The following is a 15,662-nucleotide window of genomic DNA, read 5'->3' as shown; positions in this document are numbered from 1 at the left end:
GTCAATAGCCCAGGCTTCAGCCTGCTCTGAACGCTTCATTTGCAAAGTTACCTCGACTTGTGATGTCAGATTGTTTGCACATGCCCACAAACGGCTGTCTGTTCCATAGCCTTTGTTGCTAAGGTTGTTGACATTGTCCACCTGTGTATTTCGGATCAGATTGTAGCTCAAACATGTACTGATGTATTTGAGAAGTTTCCATTTCGAGTAGAGAACCAGAAAAAGAAGTGAAATCCTACAACTATTGTTTCTTTAGGTATAACCACCTCAGCCTCAGGATGTCTGCTGAGATGCAGCTTCGGGATGCTAACCAATCAGAACAGAGTGGGCTCATCGGGAGGGGGGCGTTAAAGAAAGAGGAGCTAGACCAGCCTGTTTCAGACAGAAGCATAAAGATTAAGATAAATAAGGAGTTTTTTTCAAACTGTAAATCATGCAAAGATATCCCAGTAGAGTCCCAGAATATAAACATAAACCTGTAAATGTGCATGATACATCCCCTTTAATAGCTACATTATGTCATCATCTGAGTTATTTGTTATAGAGAAGAATAATGGAGGTGAAAAAGAGAACAGCCATAATAAAATAAACTATTAAACTGCATGATAATTCAGTTTTAACAGCTCAATCACGTCTGAGAATAGGTGAGAGATATTCAAGATGAATAAAAAAAAAAACGAAAGATTTTGGATCACAAGGTGGTCATAAAGTCTCACCTTCCTTACGGAGTGAGGAGAATGTGGAGCTCTGGGTTTAATGCCAACAGTTTTTACACACCATCTGTTTCACATGTTGCCTGTTGTCACTCTATTAAAATCCACCATTCTTTTCATGTTGCACTCTATAAATACTTTGTTTAATGTGTCACCATCAAAGGATTCATTGGCCTGTTTAACACAGTAAAACATCGTCCATCTTAACAAGTCATTTTATCTCATCTTCCGTTTTAATTATGCTTGTAAAAATTGGTCAGTATGACGAGATATGTTAAGTCCAATGCAAGGAATGTTTCAACATTTTGAGATGAGAAGATTGTTATTTTTGTATGCTAACTGTAAAGCTGGAGCCAGCAGGTAATTAGTTTAGCTTAAAGACTGCAAGCAGGGGGACACAGCTAGCCTGGCTCTGTCTACCAAACGTAATCTGATGCCCGCAGGTGCATGGACAGGTTCAGATTTCTGTCTTAAAGGTGCAGTGTGTAGGATTTAGTGCCATCTAGTGGTGAGATTGCAGATTGCACAGATTGCAACCAACTGAATACACACCCTCACCCCCTTCCAAGCATGTAGGAGAACCTATAGTGGCCATGAAACTTGCAAAAAACATGAAAGGTCCTCTCTAGAGCCAGTGTTTGGTTTGTCTGTTTTGGGCTGCTGTTGAAACATGGCGGTGCAGCATGGCGGGCTCTGTGGAAGAGGATTCTCTCCCCATGTAGATATAAAGGGCTCACCTTAAGGTAACATATTCCATTTCTGCTAGATGCCACTGCACCTTTTAATACGATACTCAAATGGCCATATTTGCATTGTGAGAGTTATTGCTGTAATCCTTTCTCCTCTTTATACAGGCCATGAAGTGGTCCTAATGCTACAACACTAAAAAATTGGGGACAAAAACCAAAGTCCTCCTTCTGTGCAAAAATACGTTCTTAAATTCAGCTGAAGCTAAAATGAGGCAGTCTGAGTTAGCCAAATCAAGTCTCTATTCCTAGATGAAAAGTGGTTCTCGGCTCACCTCCCAGCAATGTGCAGCAGAATCAGGTGCTTCCCGGAAAAAGGCGCACACTAGAGCACACCGATTATCTTCACTAAGATTGTAAACCGTAGTAAAGTAAATTGGTGAATTAGTGGCTTCAACAGCTTAAAGGAGGGAGAATTTCTACTGCCAGTAAGCTTCTCGATTGGTTCTTTTTCATAGTTCATGTGAGTTTTGCTGCACTAAAATGTGTGCAGTTTTTTGCTTTTTGTGGACACATCTCAGTCTGCTGGACCTCTGTGTTTGTTTCCGGACCATTTGTCCTGTATCATTCTGTGTGTCCCTGCATATGGCAGCCACATGTGGTGAAGCTCTGATAAGTCCGACTCTGCAGGCCGACGGCTGGTTACAAACTGCAGGTGTGAGTCATCGCTTTTGTTGTGTAAGGTGTCAGTCAGATTTGCTTTTTTTAGACTTTAAACGACACAAACAGCCGTTTCAATTTAGTTTAGTTCCTGCTCAGTGATGCTGCCAATCACGGCTCATAACTACCTGTTTGTTCTTGTTCTGCTGTGACACACCTTCCTGTGCGTCATGTTGAATCACTGCTGGGTTTAAAGAAGGCTGACAAAGAGGAACAGAGGTTTATGTGTAGGAAAAAGAACCAAGAACCTGTCATCCATCAGTTATATAAATGTGAATTGAATTGATGAAGTTATCACTGACTTAAAGCATGAGACAGGATGTGTTGGCTTCTTCAATATGTAACAAAAACATAACCTCTCCCTAACCTAAAGTGTTCTAGTAGTGGTGGAGTCCAGTGCTTTGAACATCCAACCACCAACCTCCACCTGCTCTCTATGTTTTGTGCGATATAACTGCATGGATTGGAAAAATAATTGCCGCTTAACGTGATCCAGGCAGCAATAAATGTTTTGGGCAAAGGCAAATCATATATAAACATATTTTGTAGAAGAAAGGGTTGGTGAGGTCGTATCTTAAATACATCATCTTACAGATTGACTTAGTCGTTAATGGTAGTCTTTATTTCTTTTGTGTGAGAACAGCTGTTTTACACTAATTCTTCCTCCTTTTGTTCCCTTTTCAATGCATAACAATAAAAGGCTCTTTTTGTTTTTATCCCTCTTTGTTTTCTTTTCCCTCTCCATCTGTCTCTTTCTCTTTTTCTAACATTTGTTGTTAGAGCTCTGTCAGCCCGCCTCGATCAGAAACAGATGCCGTGTTGTTCTTGAGTGGAATAAATACCAAAAGTAAACGTCAAAGATCAAATTAAAGGAAAGTGTTTGATTATTAGCCAAACCAAGCTGGTGCAGGAAATGGAATTTGTATTGTTGTGGCTGAGGAGGAAAGCTTTCCACAGGAAAGGCTGTAAGTACTGCGCACTGACCAGAGAGTCATTTAAAACCGGAAATTATTTCAGGAGAGATCAAGGGCTAGATTCCCGAAATTCTACGAAGTCTCTTCTGAAAAAGTGGAACACATTACGACTATTTCATCGATACATGGTTTGGACATTAAAACAATCAGACCAAGTTGGATGGAGTCCCTTCTGGTCGGCTCCGTCTGCTTATAAATCACACAGTGTGTAACAGTTAGGGATTTTGATCTCTTGCTTTCTGGTGAAGATAATTTAAAACATGTTAGATCTTCACAACTGAAGTGACAAGTGTGTATAGGAGAATTTATTTTTAAAAATCTGTCTGAAAATAGTAAGCTAAAGAAAAACAGCACGGTGTCGTGAGTAGTTTTGCTATCCAGTCGACAGTTTCACCTCATTGTTACAACGTTCACTTACTTCCAACTTTCTCTGGACAAAATTAATATTACATTATTTTAATAATATTAGGGAGTAGGGCTGAACTTGATATTACACCAGTGTCACCAACTGTATGTCAGTTGTGGCGCTGGGCAGGTACAGTAGCGTGCAGCGGGTTTATCAGAGCGAGGAGTTTCTGAGCTGGAAAAATCAAAACAGTGAGCTGAAAGATGCTAAAATGCTCTGTTCATAACTACAAGCAGTCCCTTTCACATTACACTTACTCATTTGATTCATTGTTAATATAAAAATATGAATCAGCACAGCTTTACATCACTACTTAGTATTCTTGTCATGATGTTAAACATGCTAGGCAGGAGTCAGCGGGCTGTGGTGGTTATCATGGAACATGGAGCAACTCTCCACTGTTAAATTCATGCCATGACTGCTTAAATGTTTCATAAAATTCGTGGTGTTGCCACCCTTTGACCCAATACCTTTATTACATCAGTGTTAGTAAAATTAAGCCACACTTTTAACTAGAGCTGCAACTAACGATTATTTTTATTATTGATGAATTTGTTTATTATTTTCTCAATTCATCATTTTGTCCATAAAATGTTAGAAAAAAATGAGTGCAAAATATCTGTAATCATTTCTTAGAGCACATGGTGATGTCTTCAAATGTCAATCCAAAATCTAAAAATATTCAGTTTACTGTCATGTATGACACAGAAAAGCTTTAAATCCTCCCATCAGAGAAGCTGCAACTAGGACATTTTTAGCATTTTTGCTTTAAAAAATTACTAAGACAATTATTCAATTACTAAAATAGTTGACAGTTAATTTTCTGTCGATCAACTAATCGATTAATAGACTAATCGTTGCAGCTCTACTTTTAACCTCTTGGTTCTTGACTCATATTTCCCCGATTGGAACACACACACTATGGAGAAGGGTTGTTGTTTTCTCTTGACTCTTGACCTGAATATTTGATTTAAATGTTGGTTCAGCTCAGGAAAACACTGCCTATAACACACAAAAAAGATTCAAAAATTTTTTTTTTTTTTACAAAATATGATGGAAGTTGTGTTTCCTAGAGTGTGTGTGATGAAAAAGAGGGTAAGTGGGTAAAATCAGATATGTAAAAGCCTGGGAGAGAGAGACAGGGTGACAGGGAGACAGGGGCAGAAATCAGTGTAGGACATGTGTGCCTGTCTGTGACCTCGGGCAGCATGCATTATATAGTATAAGATGACTTAAGCCATACAACATTTATGTAGACATATACTGTGTGTGAGAGAAAAAGAGCAAGTAGAGATAGAAATTCCCCCTATTCAAGTTTGCATAGTGACCTGCAGATCTGTAGATCACATACTGTATATTGTTAGTGAAGAGCGATGTACAAACCACCTATGTGACCTGACCTGCAAGAGATAAGAATAACCAGCGAATTAGTTTAAAAACTGTAATAAATCTCTCCTTCTTTTCCCCTTTCTCTGTTTAAGGTGCGTCAGTCTTCTCTGAGGTCACACATCGGCGTGGTTCCCCAGGATACCGTTCTTTTCAACGACACCATTGGCAACAACATCCGCTACAGCAGAGTTACAGCTAGCCGCCAGGAGGTGGAGAAAGCTGCCATGGCTGCTGACATACACACCAGGATAATGGAGCTACCTCAGGGTCAGGCTGGGGTGTGTGTGTTTCAGGAATGATGATGGTGGTGATAAAGCATCCTATAACAGGACATTTTGCCAATTTGAATCCTGTGATGATGATGATGATGATGATAATGATGATGAAGATGGCTTTGTGTCTGACCAGGTTATGAAACGGATGTGGGGGAGCGTGGTCTGAAGCTCAGCGGTGGGGAGAAGCAGAGAGTGGCCATCGCTCGAACCATCCTGAAAGAGCCTCGGATCATTCTGCTGGATGAGGTTAGAATATATGAACACCAACGCTTACACATGGAGTTACAGCACTGATAAACCTGCATATTAACAACTCGTTCAAGCAGACCAGACAAGTGGCTGCAATGTGAGTGGCATTGTTCACACACTTTTCTGCATATTTTGTGTGTACTTGGAGGATTAGAGCAGAATCATCCCTTTACGTCACCTCATATTTCTCTAGAACTGTGATTTTTCACAATGTAAACATGGCAACACAGTTACCATATTGTTAAAGATTCCTTCCAGACATGTGTAAAGACATAAAATTCTTTTATTCTCTTCTTGGAATAATAATTTGTGTCTGACAGTTGCTAAAATTACATGTACGTGCCGCCGTTGTTGAAAAATCCAAAATCTATGAATATGCAAATATCTTTCATTTCAAATGTTTTCCTGCTTGACACCAGATATCTCCTACTTTACTGAAAAGTCCATTCTAAGTTTCATACAGGACCACGATTGGCTCCGATCTAGTTGTGATGTCACAAATCCTACTCATAGGTACACATAATAAGCTCAGATTTGAATTGAGCACAGAGAGAAAGAGCTTTCTAGCATCAAACTCTGCACATACATCATTCTGAACAGTGAAACTCAAACATCAAAGTGAAGGAACAAGAAGTAAAACACATTTTAGAGGAGGAGGATTTTAATGTTTAGGTCATATCATAAAAAGCTACTGTAGAGGTACCATATAGATGCGGGTATTTGTGGACAGGCTTTTTCTTTTTACTCTTATTCAGTTCAACACAGAAAACAAGAAGAGAGACAGACTGGCTGCTGTTTATCAGAAGTTACAATCCAATGAGGCTCTGTTTCATAAATTAAAAGAAACTCAATTAAATATTGGAGTACAGTTTTTCACAACAATGCAACATGCATAGAGTAACTGAAACCCTGTAGCGTGAGCAGCATGTTAGCAGAGTAGCAGGAACAGTGTCAAGTGTAGGTCAATGCTCAAAGCTGAACACAAGATCACTGTAGTTCCGTGCATAAAACAGAAAAAATTAGACTTAAAACATAAAAACTTGCTTTGGATTGCGGTTATGCATGTGTAACATGGATGAAACACAAACCAAATTAAAATAGAAGCATATGTGTTCTGTGAGACGAACGACTGAAAAACACAGCTGAAATGCTTTCTATGTAGACACGGCGTAACATGTAACACATTGATTTGATTTTGATTGTAGTAGCTAGTTTGGGTCTTAGATCTTCTTGATCCCTGGATGAGGATGCCTGCTCCAGCTCACTGAGTCTATGTCAGATTGATTGATGCCCCTCACTGTTCTGTGTCATTATAGTTGCTCTGTTTACATTGAAACAAACAGTATTTCATTTGATTAAACACCACTAACATGTTGTTTGGTCCACCAGGCCACTTCTTCACTGGACACACAGACTGAGAGGAACATCCAGGCTTCACTGGCCAAGGTCTGCACCAACAGGACGACTATAGTGGTCGCACACAGGTGACATTACTACCAAGTTGTGTCTCGCTGGGAAGGAAGCTCTCTGCATCCTTTCTTTAAGCATCTTAATAAGATCCCTTGTTTTACTCATACAGTACTGTTTCTGAGGGTTTAGACCAAAACCTTAACATTAAGTGTGACAAAAGTTACAATTTGGGCTTTAAATGCAATGAAAGAAAACGCACTGGAACAAGGTTGAGCAATTAGGGTTTAAAAAGCAACAACATTTAAATCAATGCAACCAAAATTACATTAATTTAACGATCAGAACTTAACTTTGCAGGACATCAGCTTCATCCACGATGGAATAAAATAACGTATCGTCTGCAAAGTGGTTTGGTAGGGATTCAGCATCAATATACAGGAACATCCACTACCAGTCATTCCTGGACAGTCAGGTGAAGCATGAATATCTCTGTCAGCTCTAACACCGATGCTAGACGTCCTATTTTCACTGCCTCTATCTGTATGTGTGCCAGTTCAAAGCAAAAACACAGTCCAACACGGTGTTGGATATGAGTCTGCTTTTTTGGACACGAGTGTATAAACACACTTTCTCTTCTAGGACCGACAGTGGTCTGTTACAATGTGATTACAGTAGCGATGGTAATACAGGACTAAACTAAAAAGAAAAGCCGAACGTGAGTAAAAGAGATGAAAGGAAGGAGGGTTGTGGTGAAAGGAAAACAGGATTACAGCAGACACAAAGAGAGGGATGGAGAGATTAAATGAAAAGCTGATTGGAGGACATGAGATGACGTGAGATGACAGGTCAACAAAAGTAAAAGAAACAGATGTCTGGTTATTCGGCAGTCGGAGTGATATTGGAAAAGACTTGAAAGGCTCTGGCACTCGCTGACATTAAAATACATCAGGAGTGAAGCAGCTTGTGGTGTTGATTCCTGCCACACTACATGAGCCCATTTTGCATCACTTCCTCTGTGGTCCACATTTCATAGAGAAAAATAGTCCAAAGAATTATTTTATCTTGTTTCATGTCTAACATTAGTAAACCATGGTTTATTACAACATTATTAGATCATATGTTTCTTTCCATGCAAAGTGTACGTTATGTTTTGTGCTCTCTAGAAAAAGTTGGTGATATTCTGTGTGATACAAGAGGCAATGTATACCTTCTGCTTTACTGAGATTGTTACTATCACCTGAGTTGTTGTTTTTCTCAGGTCATAGTCCTCTAAGTTAAGCTGTATTGTCTTTTTCATATTATTGGACCTAGTGGCATTTGAAACTAAACATCAAAACCTTGTAGTTGACTCCAAATCAACAAAAACACAATGACAATTCAGCAAAAAGTTATAATAAGCCAAAATACAGACTGAAGGTTCCTTAAAATTCTATGTGAACTCAAAAATCAACTCAAAAAACTCAAAAAAGAAATTATTGCCACAACTTTAATGAAAAGATCATGTGTGCACAGTAAATATGATACTGCAGCCAGCACCTCGTTAGCTTAGCTTAGCATAAAGACTGGAAACGGGGAAACAGCTAGCCTGGCTCTGTCCAAACTAAATCTGCCTAGCAGCATCTCTAAAGCTCACTAATTAACATATTTCATCTCACTTGATTAATCCATACAAAACTGAAGTGTTAAAAGTAACAATTAGTTGTGTCACCCGTGGGACTATTTCTTGGAAGGTCACAATGACTTCCTCTGGTCTCAGGGCAAGACTCCAGGATGTTTTGCATGTTGAGTTTAATTTTCTCAGTTCTTCTGTGGTTTGAACCAGAAGTGTAGCTAATAAGATAGTCAACCACTAATGGCAGCTATATAACCAAGAAACAACCTATGAAAGTAATTATGTCAATTTGTCTCAGGTTGCAATTTATCTTCATCTGTTTCTCCTTGAAAATGAACCGAGCAGGCAAGCTCTTTGATCAGTATTCTAGCAGATGTTTTGTCTTGTGTACTCTCTGTCTCTACCTTCTAGATAAGACCTTATATTGACTGGCAGTCTTTGAATAAGTTGATCCACCGGCTTCTTAATCTTTCAGTAGCAACACCAGATGGAGTCTGGTTGTAGGATCAGGACTGTTTATTGACTCAATCCGTCTGCCTTCAATTAAAATAAAACACACACACAATCACTAGAGACAGGTCACGGTTTGAACTTTAAAGGGTGAGCTGAAATCTCCTTTTCATCAGGTTCAGTTATTGGATGGAGGGATTTTTATTTTGGTAGCTATCTGTTAATATAATCCAGCCATATGAACACTTCACCTTGTTACTCACAGTCTGGGTGGTAGTGCAGTGTGGTTTTATGGGAAGTTATGTATGGGACCAGGTGTAGTTACTTCCAGGAGTCTTGTTTTCAATGTGAGGTTGCCAGCCAACCAGCTGAGACTTCAGGAAGTTGTTGCGTCTGGCCAAGAAATAGTCCAACACGTATCCCCCGGGTTAGGCTCGTGGTCACATTGGCTTTATACAAACAAACCGAACCAGCACTACTTCGTAACATAATATTATAGCAGGATAGTTACTGTGTTGTTGCAATGATTGTATTGATTAAAAACAGAATTGCATCTCTTCCATCAGATACACCTGAGATGGACATGGCTGAAACACTTCCTGAGTAGATAAGCTGTACCTCTCTGTGAGAAAAGTGAATAAACATATTTCATTCATGAATGAAATTCATAACTGCAAACAAACACCTGGGTCATAGGTGTCTGGTTATACTGTCTGGTTACTAGAAATTAACTGCCAGCCAGTCAGCATCAAGAATTGTCATTGGCTATGACATAAATTAAATATTATATCCACAATTCTTTTACATGTCTAAAAATAAAGTTGATGTGTTATTTATTTTGCGCGGTGTTTCACATAAAGACTCTATTGACCTTATGTGGACTGCCCATTTCTTACTTTCTTCCATTTCTGGTTTTTGTCTCTTAACTTTGGTTGCTATCGCTGGCCGTAGTAAATACAAATAAGAAATTGTGGTCCTGATCAGTTCACACAGCCTCGTATATACTGTACATTTAAAAACAAGTTAAAACAAGTTAAAAACACACATCCAAATCTTTGAGGACATCATATGGTCTGACACTTCCACATATCAGATTAAAAACACAATCTACAGCAGATAGTTATGTTCAGTATTAACTAGACAACCTCTGAACTTCTGATGATGATATCATGTCATTATATACACATAAATGAAACACAAATACCACAAATTCTGACCAGTCGCCATTATAATAGTAACATGACTAATGTCCAATTAGGACCAAAGGCTTGAATAGAGGCTTGATCTAAACTGTACAGTCAGTGAGTATATTGAGTATATACACTATATACACTAACAACATGCTCTACTGTATTAAGTTGTCATTTTTCACAACAGACATTTTAACATGTACATGTACAACTAATAAAGCACAGGTGTAATTAATAACATGAATCATGGCTGCATTCCATTTAACGTGTGCAGGGCACCTAGATGGAACATTGTTAATGTTATTAGTGACGCCTGTGATTTTCCTGCTATGACCAGTCAATGTCTGCTATGAAAAAGTCAACAAGTTATCAACTATGTTTTCATTTATTCAATCAGGACTAAAACCACAAAAAATGAGTTATTGAGGAAAAAAATTAACTTGATATAATGGGAACTAACAAAAAATATGTTGTTCACTTCCTGTGTGTTGGGACAGAAACATAACCTGAACATTATTTCTTAAGTATTATAGTATTTTACCAAATTATGAATTTGTGTCATAAAGATTTATGTCTGTCTGGGAAAGATGTTTGAATTATTTTATCCTTCACTGCTTCCCAGATAAAATAAAAAAGGACTGTGTAAGATTTATCCTGAACCTCACCTTAAAAACAGGACATGAACTACATATCCTGAGTATACTGCCTGCTTATAAACATGCTCAGTTTTTTCCTCTTGCTGAAAAGCCTAAATGAGCGGAGAAAAAAACCTTTTGACATGTGCAGTCTCTGGGGAGAGATATTTCTACCTGTGACCGAGGTTTTCTATCAAATATTGAAGGTGAGCATCCAAAGATAGCCATGATGACATTAAAGTAGAGTGGCACGTGGCTCAAGTGAAGCTTAAAGTGACATCCAGCAGTTTGGAGAAGCATGAACATGAGCTCTATTGGTTTGGAGAACCGCTTTTGTACAAAATCTTATTTTTCGATTCATGTCAGAGTCCTACATTTATCTCAGAAATAAAGAAAAAAAACACATCTGCTGAAAACTTTCATCTGTGCACTTTACAACACCTCTGAAATCATTTTCCGATCCCCCACTGGGTCAGATCGCGAGGTCAGAGTCCGGAGCTGAGAGCCATTTAGATCGTTGAGTGTGGCTTTAATCAGACTCTCATCAGAGGCCGCTCATAAATATTAACTTTAATAATTTACAGACAAGTTCATGCAGAGTTCTCCTTAGACCAACCCACTCAGCTGTGTGTGCACTCGTGTGTATGTGTGAGCATCATTTTGTTGCACATATGTGACATAAATGACATAACTGAAGTATGTGTGTGTTCAAGTGTTTCTGTTAGTGATTACTGAGGAATGAGTGTGTGTGTTCCAGTTTTATAGGACGGGTGAACATATGCAACATCCAACCGCACACTCTGACTCCCTCCTGCTTTCTCTTTCTATGCGTTTCTCTCTCTCTTTACCCATTTCCTCATCTTATCCCCCTCTTCCCAACCTGTGACACCTCTGCCATTACCATCTCTACGCTACTCTAAACCTCTACTTCTCTCTGTTTTTCCAAAGCTTTGAGAAGACATTGACTGGTCAAACTCTTGCTGTACATCTTGTAGCCTATGTGTTGGTTTTCCATCCAGTCGTTTGTCAGACACCTCATTCACACGTGTTTAAATAATATTTTATTTGGACTTGCTTCCTTAAACTAATCTTCATTGATTTGTAAGGACAACACAGATTAATCAACATTTCTGTAAATGTACCAGTGTTGGTGTTGTTAATTAGCCAGCTGGCGTATTTTCAGCTGTAGTCCTTTGGCAAGATGTTTTAAAACCAATGAAGTGACAGGTTAAGAAATACAAACATAGAAAAGTAAGATACCGAAATGACAACAAAAGCTGCTTTGTAAAGTCCAAACTCCAAAAACTCTTGGCTAACACACACCAAAGGCATGGCACAGCCTGTGTCTTCATGCTCATGTGGAAGTAAAACACTCAAGGGAGCGATAAAGCCAGAGCTTAGCTAAACAGGGCTTCCATGACAATTGTGAAAGAATAAACAAACAGACAGAAAATGAAATACAAATCTTCATCCTGCTGTTGCATGCTCTTAATACCCCATGCTGCCAAGCCTTAAACTGGTTGTGCTGCATAGACAGTTTCAGGTGACACCGTTTCAAAAACAACATGTTATTTATAGTGTATTTAAGGTTTGACTGATTTTTTTCCCCCACAAAACTAGACAGTTATTGAGCAATATAATTATAATATATTTATCAGTCTGGCTTTTATTCCATGTCTGATAGATAGTAATATAAAACAACAGGCAATAACATGAGAGAACTGAAGAGGAGTAATGCTGGTATGTTTGCAGGTTGTCCACTGTTGTAGAAGCGGACCAAATCCTGGTAGTTCACAACGGACAGATCGCAGAGAGAGGAAGGTAAGGCGAATTTTTTTGCACAAAAATATCTTAAAGTTTGAGTGAGCCAGTGAGCTGGGAAGTTATCAAGAAAAGAGACAAACATTTTCATCTTATCCTCCGACCACAGGTATGTATGTGTTTTTTTTGTGTGTGCGTGCTCGTGTGACACACCTGAATGATTGTGTGTGTCCTAAGTGCTTGCAAATTTGTTATCTGTAGATCAAAACTTCTCTGTGTGTGTTTGTGTGTGACCCTTAAACCCCCTGGTATCTGTCTCAGCCCCAGAGGCTGATGGACCATACTAACACACACACACACACACACACACACACACACACACACACACACACACACACACACTGGAGCTGCCACTTAACTGCCGATGCGTACAATCCTTTGATATAGGAGATGAGTAGGACTTCCTTTCTCACACACTGAGGTCTCACACACACACACACACACAGTGGCAAGCGAGGCAAAGGGAGTGATATTTCTTATCATATGTATATCCTTCAGAGTCAAACAAACGCTTCGATTCTGATAAACATATCATCCAGCACTATTCATAACAACACTAAGGTACTGATAAAAACACACCTGACTGATGAGTTGGTCACAGTGGATGCAGGCGTTTACCCACCTGTCTCTGCAGTGACTCTGTTTGTCCCTGCAGGCATGAGTGGGGAACACCATCTAAAAACCATTCATCTTTTGATTGACACTGTGATGTAAACATAAGACAGGTCCATTTAACCTCCGGTGTCAGAATACACACTGCCTCATAGTGTGGGAGGGTATCATCACACAGGAAGAGGCTGCATCCCATCCTCAGGCTGTCCCTGTGCTTTACAAGGACTATCCACACCAAGCCAGATAATTATGAAAATGCTGTTTACATGTAAAAACAAAATACTTTTTGAGGTAGTTTTTGTTAAGACCTCTTCTTCCTCATCCTCTTTCATTCAGCATCTGTTTGAAGGAGTGGAACAGACACAGCCCCGTACTCCCAACGAAATAAACACAAACTGTGATCAGCTGTACAGAGAACGAGGGGACAGAAACATGTCCTCTTAACTCTAATGTTACACACTTTAATGACTAGTTTACATCATTGTTCTCCGCAAACTCTGTTTACCTCGTAAACACTAAGCGCACTAACACATGAGGCTAGCATTTTCAGATTTATTGACTCTGGAAACTGTTTTCAAAAAGCTCAGTTTTGAGAAAAACCACCAGCTTACTATGGAGGGACAGAGCCATAAAAAAGATGTCTTTTCAAATTCAGCTGGCTTAGTGCGGATGTATAGAGCCACTGGGGTCACGCATAAGCCTCAGCCTTCTCATCTTCCAATTTTTCGAATTTTCTTTCCTCAGATCGACCTTTTGACCTCCCCTCTCGCTCCCTCCACCTGTGTTTCTCATGTCCCTTCCTTTTCTCTGTCCGTCATCCTCTCTCTGCCATCCTGTTAGTCTCCATCTGTTTCTTCCATCAGTTTTTTTCTCTCTTTGCTCTTCGTTTGTCTGTAACCTCTATTTCTGACCCTCTCTCTCTCTTTCCGTCTGGCAGTCCAGACAGTAACAGACTTGTGGTTTTATTAATTCATAGTAAAGTTGGTTGAAGTCTGCAGGAGGATTTTAAATAGCTCAACTTTGTTTTTAAAGCAGCTCTCATGTCACAAGACATTATGAGTGACACTGGACCCACCTTCTCCTCTGACTGCTCTGATTTTCTGTTTCTGTTTGTTTTGTTTTTTTTGTCTCTGACAATATCATCAGTGATTGGACAGGTCCTGTTGTCCGTACATAAGGTAGCTGCTCATCAAATTTTGACAAAAACATTTTGAGTACCCATATGGGTCTGTACAAGCAAGTCTGGAACATGGCTGATAAACACAAATCTTCTTAAGGTGTGTTCAAATAAAGCACAATTTCATACGAAGTCAATGAAAAGATAAATGGATCATTTCGGGAATTGACGTGTTTACTGAATGCCTCAGCTGGGAAGCAGAATCAGAGTCACATAATAGTTATGCCAGAGTTATGCTAAAAAAAGATCTTGTTCGTATGGTGACCACGTTGAATGGCAAAAGTGTTTACAGCTGTTAAGAACGGCCACACTTGAAGGCGGAGTGACAGGCTGGCCGTGATAGAGGGACAAGACACGATAATTGTCTAAATATGGGGACAATGTGACACATTTTTCTCTCCTAGAGGGAATTCCAAGTTTTTGCATTTGGTTCTAAATCCAAATGTGACAGAAATAGTTGTGCAACAAATGAAAAAAAGAGAGCATGAAAGAGAAGTTCAGACCCGGCTTACTTTCTCACCTTTGCATGTCGCATTGACACCATGATGGATGGATGGGAAGGCCTGGAAAGATTCCCACGTTATATGATAACTGAGTTGGTCTTATGGAGGTTTAAAATATGGTGCATTGACAAAATTATATTGTATCCATGAAATTGGGGTTTAATGACAGACTTTGGCTGATGTGAGGCGTCCATGTTTGCTTTGTTTTTAGACACTTCCAGATTATTAAGTGCCAAGTCAGATATATCAGAGCTTTCAGAAAAATCCCAGCTTACTAGTCATAATTTTAACTTGGAAGTTGATGTGAACACTATTTACAAGTCGGAAATATTATAATAACGGTAACTCCGATATGAAATGAACGTGGCATAATGTGGGATTATCCGTTTCGGAAAGTTACAATTGTCAGACACAGCCCCGCAATTTTTTGGGAAAGGTGTGGAGGGTGGGGGCTGTTCAACCATCCAATAAGCAGTTCTGATGGAGCATACTGATGCCTTTTTTTGTTTTTAAAGATGTAGTTTTGGGTCGTCACCTTTTCTCCTCTTTCTTTCTTCTTATTTCCCCTTCTGTTCAGGCATGATGAGCTGCTGGTCCAGGGAGGTCTGTATGCAGCCATGTGGATGAAACAGCAGAAAAGTCTCGACACACAAAACACAGAAACACAGATCAATAATCATATTCAAGACACTGAACTGAACTGAATACATACATACGACATTGAAACTGACCTGTTGTCACCATCCAAACCTGTCAGATTTCACTGAGGCTGTGAACCGAGTTGTCACAGTAGAAACATTTAGCAGCAATAATAAAACTTTTTCTCATGTTTTAACATAA

The 15,662-nt window shown here is 39.3% G+C and overlaps 1 protein-coding gene across 6 annotated transcripts in view; it reads left to right on the top strand.

Moving 5' to 3' along the window:
* The window catches only part of abcb6b (ATP binding cassette subfamily B member 6 (LAN blood group) b), a 31,294-nt gene extending 15,632 nt beyond the window's left edge, over nucleotides 1-15,662 (top strand). For 3 of the 6 annotated variants that reach the window (XM_067604267.1, XM_067604266.1, XM_067604271.1), the window contains 5 exons: nucleotides 4,981-5,155; nucleotides 5,297-5,409; nucleotides 6,802-6,896; nucleotides 12,462-12,530; nucleotides 15,400-15,662. In XM_067604267.1, coding sequence (XP_067460368.1) covers nucleotides 4,981-5,155; nucleotides 5,297-5,409; nucleotides 6,802-6,896; nucleotides 12,462-12,530; nucleotides 15,400-15,526 — 579 coding nt within the window. In that variant the 3' untranslated portion in view covers nucleotides 15,527-15,662. Of the gene's footprint in view, nucleotides 1-4,980; nucleotides 5,167-5,296; nucleotides 5,410-6,801; nucleotides 6,897-7,179; nucleotides 9,937-12,461; nucleotides 12,531-15,399 lie in introns of those variants that run through there. The other 3 variants (XM_067604268.1, XM_067604269.1, XM_067604270.1) reach the window with 3 other exon arrangements.

This window comes from Thunnus thynnus, chromosome 11 (assembly GCF_963924715.1).
Source record: "Thunnus thynnus chromosome 11, fThuThy2.1, whole genome shotgun sequence".
In the NCBI taxonomy this organism is placed as follows: Eukaryota; Metazoa; Chordata; class Actinopteri; order Scombriformes; family Scombridae; genus Thunnus; species Thunnus thynnus.
The sequence above is the reverse complement of the archived record's forward strand: the minus strand, read 5'-3'. Positions and strand labels throughout refer to the sequence as shown.